Source organism: Amblyraja radiata, chromosome 30, assembly GCF_010909765.2.
Source record: "Amblyraja radiata isolate CabotCenter1 chromosome 30, sAmbRad1.1.pri, whole genome shotgun sequence".
NCBI classification, from domain to species: Eukaryota; Metazoa; Chordata; class Chondrichthyes; order Rajiformes; family Rajidae; genus Amblyraja; species Amblyraja radiata.
In genome coordinates, this window is record NC_045985.1 from 8,908,686 (window position 1) to 8,916,156 (window position 7,471).

At 46.7% G+C, this 7,471-nt stretch overlaps 1 protein-coding gene across 1 annotated transcript; it reads left to right on the forward strand.

The window, feature by feature from the left end:
* The first annotated feature begins 2,146 nt into the window (after nt 1–2,146).
* Nucleotides 2,147–7,070, forward strand: LOC116990113 (E3 ubiquitin-protein ligase TRIM39-like). Its single transcript, XM_033047644.1, has 4 exons — nt 2,147–2,254; nt 4,315–4,337; nt 4,430–4,566; nt 6,439–7,070. Exons 1-4 carry the CDS (start codon nt 2,147–2,149, stop codon nt 6,966–6,968), a joined length of 798 nt encoding a protein of 265 aa, XP_032903535.1. The 3' UTR covers nt 6,969–7,070.
* Nucleotides 7,071–7,471: the final 401 nt, after the last annotated feature.

Here is a 7,471-nt window from a genome sequence, read left to right on the forward strand (position 1 = left end):
ACTCCAAGCGGGATTCGAACCAGCTACCTTCCGGTTGCCAGCCGAACACTTAGCCCATTGTGCCATCTGTCGTCCCCACATGTATTGCTGCAAAAAACTATCCTGCACACATTTTACAAACTCCAACCCATCCAGCCCATTCCCAGTCTATGTGTGGAAAATTGAAATCTCCCACAATCACTACCTTGTGCTTACTACTAATATCTGCAATCTCCTTACATATTTACTCTTCCAATTCTCGCTCCCCATTTGGCGGTCTATAATACACCCCTATAAGTGTTGCTACCCCTTTCCCATTTCTCAGTTCCACCCAAATAGCCTCCCTAGACGAGCCCTCTAATATATCCTGCCAAAGCACTGCTGTAATATCTTACTGATAAGCAATGCAACACCTCCACCTCTTGCCCCTCCAATTCTATCACACCTGAAGCAACGAAATCCTGGAATATATCGTTTCCCTGCTCTTTGTTTTCTGTCTGCCAACCAATTTTCTATCCATGTCAGCACTCTACCCCCAATACCATGTGCCCTCAGTTTGCCCACTAATTTATGTGGGACCTTATCAAATGCTTTCTGAAAGTTCAGGTACTCTACATCCACTGGCTCTCCCTTGTCGATTTTCCTGGTTACACTCTCAAAAAATTGCAGAAGTTTAGTCAAGCATGATTTCCCCATCGTAAATCCATGCTGACTCGGACCGATCCTGTTACTGCTATCCAAATGTGCCGCTAATTCATATTTATGATTGACTCCAGCATCTTCCCCACCACCGATGTCAGGCTAACTGGTCTATAATTACCTGGTTTCTCTCTCCCACCTTTCTTAAAAAGTGGGATAACATTAGCTACCCTCCAATCCACAGGAACTGATCCTGAATCTATAGAACATTGGAAAATGATCACCAATACATCCACGATTTCTAGAGTCACTTCCTTAAGTACCCTGGGATGCAGACCATCAGGCACTGGGGATTTATCAGCCTTCAGTCCCATCAGTCTACCCAACAACATTCCTGCCTAATATGGATTTCCTTCAGTTCCTCCGTCACCCCAGATCCTCTGGCCACTATTATATCGGGATGATAGTTTGTGTCGTCCTTAGTGAAGACGGATCCAAAGTACATGTTCAACTCAGCAGCCATTTCCTTGTTCACCATTATAAATTCACCTTTTTCAGTCTTCAAGGGTCCAACTTTGGTCTTAACTAATGATCTCTTCTTCACATACCTAAAGAAGCTTTTACTATCCTGCTTTATATTCTTGGTTAGCTTACCTTCGTACCTCATCTTTTCTCCCCGTATTGTCTTTTTGGTATATTCTGTTGCACTTTAAACATTACCCAATCCTCTTGCCTCCCTCTCATCTTTGCTACGTTGTACTTCTCTTTTATTTGTATACCGTCCCTGACTTTCCTTGTCAGCCATGGTCGCCCCTTATTCCCCGTGGAATCTTTCTTCCACTTTGGAATAAACTGATCATGCACCTTCTGTATTATTCCCAAAAATACCTGCCATTGTTGTTCCACTGTCATCCCTGTTAAGGTATCTTTCCAGTCATCTTTGGGCAGCTCCTCCCACATGGCTCCATAGTCCCCTTTGTTCAACTGTAACACTGACACCTCCAATTTACCCTTCTCCCTCTCAAATTGTAGATTAAAACTAACCATATTATGGTCACTACCTCCTAATGGCTCCTTAACGTCGAGTTCCCTTTATCAAATCCGGTGCATTACACAATTAAACTGATTTGATAAGGTCTTGGTCTGTTACATTACTTTCACCAGGTATTTCAGAATTATCAAGAAGAACTCTTGAATTGCCAAGGTAATGAAAGCTATGGATTACATACGGGTAAATTGAATTAGTGTAGATACGTACAGAGCCCAGCATGGACATGTTGGGCAGAAGGGCTTATTTGTGCACCTCAGGACTCGAGATTCACTCGCCAAATGTCACCTTCCATGTCATGAAGAAACACAGCAGAGTGACATAATATATTGATTTTAATCTTTCATCTGACAGGAAGAGTCACACAACCTTCAGTCACAGATCACATCCCAGTTTGTTGAACTGCACCAGATATTCACTGAGAAAGAGCAGCGCTTACTTGGAGATATCCGGAAGGAAGAGAAAAAGATTATAAAAAGAATGAAGAAAAATCTTCAAGAGATTCAAGAGAATTTAAATTCCATTGAAGAGGAACTCTCACAGTTACAGGAACAGATCGATCACAAGGACGGCGTGACATTTCTGAAGGTGAGGAGTTACACGACAGTTTGGATAAGACCACCTGATATTTTATCACCAATTCAGTTTCTTCTCATTATCTGATATTTCAATGTTTAATCTTGCACTAAATGTTGTACCCTTTATCCTTTATCACTACACTGTGGACGGATTGTGTTTATAGCTTAGGTAAGGGAAAGGTACCGCGAGACCTGGGTGTCCTTGTACACCGGTCACTGAAAGTTGGCGTGCAGGTACAACAGGCAGTGAAGAAAGCTAATGGAATGTTGGCCCTCATAACAAGAGGATTTCAGTATAGGAGTAGAGAGTGCAGTATGTGTTCAGTTTTGGTCTCCTAATTTGAGGAAGGACATCCTTGTGATTGAGGCAGTGCAGCGTAGGTTCACGAGATTGATCCCTGGGATGGCGGGACTGTCATATGAGGAAAGATTGAAAAGACTAGGCTTGTATTCACTGGAGTTTAGAAGGATGAGGGGATATCTTATAGAAACATATAAAATTATAAAGGATTGGACAAGCTAGATGCAGGGAAAATGGTCCCAATGTTGGGCGAGTCCAGAACCAGGGGCCATAGTCTTAGAATATAGGGGAGGTCATTTCAGACTGAGGTGAGAAAAACTTTTTCTCCCAGAGAGTTGTGAATTTATGGAATTCCCTGCCACAGAGGGCAGTGGAGGCCAAATCACTGGATGGATTTAAGAGAGAGTTAGATAGAGCTCTCGGGGCTAGTGGAGTCAGGGGATATGGGGAGAAGGCAGGCACGGGTTATTGATAGGGGACGATCAGCCAGGATCACAATGAATGGCGGTGCTGGCTCGAAGGGCCGAATGGCATCCTCCTGCACCTATTTTCTATGTTTCTATTCATGTACAGGCTTTTCTTTGACAGGATAGCATGTAAACAAAGGCTTTTCACCGTACTACATGTAACTATAATAAGTTCATTCGTTCAGAAATGTTAGGAGCAGAATTAGCCCATCAAGTCTATTTCGCCATTCAATCGTGGCTGATCTACCTGTGCAAACCCCATTCTCCTGCCTTCTCCCCAAATCCCTGACACCCGCACTAATCAAGATAATATTCAACTCACGAATTGTGTAGTCTTTCCTGTAAGTTTGATCCTTGGATCAATGGCAGATTTTTCACTAACACTCCTTGCACATTCTTGGTTCTTTGTTTTTTGTGTAATACCCTCAAGCTGTGTCAGCTGGGGTCAGAGTTGGACAATGGGAATTTTCAGCTGCTCCTAAAGTTCTTTGGAATAGTTTCTGTTGTGATGTGAACCATCAGTCCCAATAAATTCAGGGGGGAAAAAATAAAGTGTTGGAGCAACTCTGCGGGTTCGGCAACATCTGTGGGGGATTTGGATGGGTGACGTTTCGCGTCGGGACCCTTCTTCAGATTGTTGTTGTGAGGGGTGGGGAGCTGGAAAAGCGATGGAGTTTGACAAAGCCTCATGACAGGCAAAGAATACAGGTGAGGGATGGTTGACTGGCAGTTGTGTGGACATCGGCTAGAGATGAATAGCATAGAAAGGGGGTCAGGTCCGAAAAGAGGAGAGATATGTTGCCAGATGGAGGATTAGAGGAGAAAGGGTTCTGGGGGAATGGGTAAGAGAGCGGGTTGGTGTGAAAAGTGGAAGCTCATTAAGCTGGGCACATGGAAGAAATGGGGTAATGGGGAGAGAGATGGTGTTACCTAACATTGGAGATGTCAATGTTCATTCAGCTGTGTTGTAAACTACCCGAGCGGAAGATGAGGTGCCGATCCTCCATTTTGCGTGTGACCTCACTCTGTCAATGGAGGAGGCCCAGGACTGGAAGAACAATATGGAAATGAGAAGTGGAGTTGGAATGTTGAGTAACCGGGATGTTCCGCAGATCTGGGTCACTTAGTTTACGCTTGGTCTCGATGATGTACAGGAGGGGGCCGAATCGAAGCATCAACAATCCACATCCTCGTGAAACGCTGCCTGCTACGCCGTGTTCCAGCACTTTGTGTTTTATATAAGATGGCATTTTGCATTTCTTGTATCTCAATGAATTGAGCTTTGTGTTTTATTTATTTCAGGATGAAGCTGGTCGGGAGAGCAGGTAGGACATGCTCTTGACTGAAACTGTGTGTGGATGTGTAATGTAACACCAATGACATGCTCAATGTATCACCATGTGTTTACTGTTTGCAGTGCGAGTGTTGATACTGAATCGTTGTCAGTGACAGACGCTGCCCCGGCCTTTGAAACGATCTATCGCCCCTTTGTGTTGAACACAATGATAACAGAAATATCCGATGCCATTAAGCGGTGTAGCTTTTCACCTTACGGTAAAAATATTGAATTCTCTGGTTTTTTTAAACTAACATAATACCCCCCCCACACACACACACACACACACGCACACCCACTCACACACACACACACACCTTCTCCCTCCATCCCCCACCCCATCCTCCTGCAGATTCTTGACCCCCCCCCCCACCACCACCACCATCATTTCCCTGTACCTCACCTGCACTCATATCCATTTCTCCCCTCCACCACATCCTCCACCACATCCTCCACCACATCCTCCACCACATCCACCATGGACATCCCTACCTCGGGCTTCACAATGCACACCCCCTTCCATCCTTATCTCACACCGTTTTTCCTTTCCTCCCTGGCATTCATCCAACAATTCGCCTTTCAAAACAATCCTCTCGCTGGTATCCGCCTCTCACTTGTGTTGGGTGGATATAGAATCCCACCACTAGCCACAACTTCCCATCCCCACCCCTTTACGCTTTCCGCAGACCGTTCCCTCTGCAACTTCCTGTTTCACTCATCCCTTTCCACCCAAACCTCCCTCTTTCCAGGTACTTCTCCCTGCAACCGCAGGAGATGCAACACCTGTCCCTATACCTCCTCCCTCCGACTTCGTCCAAAGACCACGACAGTCTTTTCAGGTGAAGCAGAGATTCATTTGCACCTCCTCCAACCTCATCTACTGTATCCACTTTATCAGGTGTGGACTCATGTATATTGTGGGGTACTGATTGTGGATGATCAGCCATTATCAGATTGAATGGCGGTGCTGGATCGAAAGGGCAAATGGTCTACTCCTAAACCTATTGTCTATTGTCTATATGGCGAGACCAAGTGCAGGCTTGGCGATCGCTTCACTGAACACCTCCGCTCAGTCCGCCTAAATGTACCAGATCTCCCGGTTGCTAAACACTTTAACTCTCCCTCCCATTCCCACATTGACATTTCTGTCCTGGGCCTTCTCCATTGTCAGTGTGAGGCCAAGCGCAAATTGGAGGAACATCAGCTCATATTTCATTTGCTTACAACCCAGAGGTATGAATATTAAGTTCTCTAAATTCAAGTAGCCCTTCATTTCACTCACTCTATATCCCTCCCCATTCACAGTTCTCCAACCAGTTTGACTGTCTCCGATTACATTTTATCTCTGTTAGCTTTGTTGTTACCTTCTCCCAGCTAACAATGATCTATGCTACATTTTTCTTGAGCTTCATCCCCTTGTTAACGTTTTCACACCTTGTACTTCCTTATCTCGGTCTCTCCCTCTCCCCTACCTTCGGTCTCGACCCGACACGCCACCCAATCCTTCTCTCCAGAGATGCTGCCTGTCCCGCTGAGTTACTCCAGCATTTTGTGTCTGTCTTTGAAACAAAACGTATCCATGTTCTGCAAAGATGCTGACCCAGCCTCTGTTAAATAATTCAGCACATTCTGTCTCTTTAGTAAACTTGGATCTGCAATTCATTCTGTTAAATAAAACGGACATTGATTAATTTATCCTCATTGATCAGACACATCTGAGTAACGTGTAGATGCAGAGCTTGTGTGGAATTATGGGCTGAGGGGGAATTGTCGTGTTGTTCCAGTAGCAAACGCAGCTGCCGGGAAGATTCACTTTCACACAGGCAGCTGGAGATGGGAGATCCCTGAACACAACCGACAGTCACACCCCTCCCTCTGTCTCACCGCCTCTCAAGAAAACAGGAGCACGTCACCTGGCCCCTCATGTCCGGCCTCGTTCAGTATGAACAAGGCGACTCCACCACAACTCTAACTCCTCTTTAACCCCCTCTAATGACCACTCGCATCAACCTCCTCTTCCTACAATCTCCAACCCCACGTCCCCCCCCCCCCCCCCCCCCCCCTCTCTGATTCTCTGCTTCTCCCCCCAGTCTCCGTCACCCTGGATGTGGAAACAGCGAGTCCGTGGCTCGAGGAGTCTGAGGATCGGAAGAGGGTGAGAATTACCGAGACCGAGAGGAGTCTCCCAGACACCGGGAAGAGGTTTACAGACGTAGCGTGTATGCTGGGATCGGAGGGATTCACATCGGGGAGACATTACTGGGAGGTGGAGGTGGCGGGGAATCGGGACTGGTGTCTGGGAGCCGCCGCAGAGTCTGTGGAGAGGAAGAGAGGTGTCACACTGACCCCGGAGACTGGAGTCTGGAGCATCTGGCGAGAGGCTGATGAGTTTGTTGCATTCACCTCCCCTAAATCCCGTCTCCCCGCCCGTACCATACCCGCGATGGTGGGAGTTTATCTCAGTTACGAGTCCGGGACAGTTTCATTTTACGACGCGGACACCAAGTCCCATCTCTACACCTTCACTGGGATTAAATTCACGGGGAAACTTTATCCTTTCTTCGCGACTTATAACGACCAGTGGCTGAGTATCTGCTCCGGTTACGCTCCGGGTGTGTAAAAGGGTCGGGTCCCGGGACCGGCGTCAGGAGCGGGGCTCAGGGGCTGTGGGGTTGAAACCCGGTGGACAACAGGTCGGCGCTGAACGAACGGCTCCCATTTAATCCCCCTAATTCCGCGTCGTGAAACAAACCCCAGAGAGCGCGGAAATAAAACCAGGGGGAATGTAAATGTGGGAAGAGTGAAATAAACAACAACTGGAATCAGAGCTGTCTGTCTGTCGATCCGTTCATTTTAATGCGTTAACCGCGACCGGCAACGGAGCAGAAATTACTTTTGTGAAAATATAAAGATTGAAACAATCTCCCTTCCCGCGGGTTCAGCAGCAGCCGCGGGCGGCGGGTCCTGAGCTCCGGGCTCCCCCGGGTCCTAAATTCCGTCGACGCATTGTATTTACAGCCCGCCGGCTCAGATAATTCATAGTGTGTTTGCAGCATTTGCTCTCCACACAACAGATTAGTTTTATTCGGAACGGATCTTTGGAAGAATGGGTTCAAACCGAAT

What these genes read in the sequence shown, in the direction of transcription:
- LOC116990113 (XM_033047644.1), top strand. Translation starts at nt 2,147, where the DNA reads ATGAAGAAAAATCTTCAAGAGATTCAAGAGAATTTAAATTCCATTGAA. An exon ending in GAAGCTGGTCGGGAGAGCAG is followed by an intron (nt 4,338 to 4,429) that starts GTAGGACATGCT and finishes TACTGTTTGCAG; the next exon opens with TGCGAGTGTTGATACTGAAT. An exon ending in GTGTAGCTTTTCACCTTACG is followed by an intron (nt 4,567 to 6,438) that starts GTAAAAATATTG and finishes TTCTCCCCCCAG; the next exon opens with TCTCCGTCACCCTGGATGTG.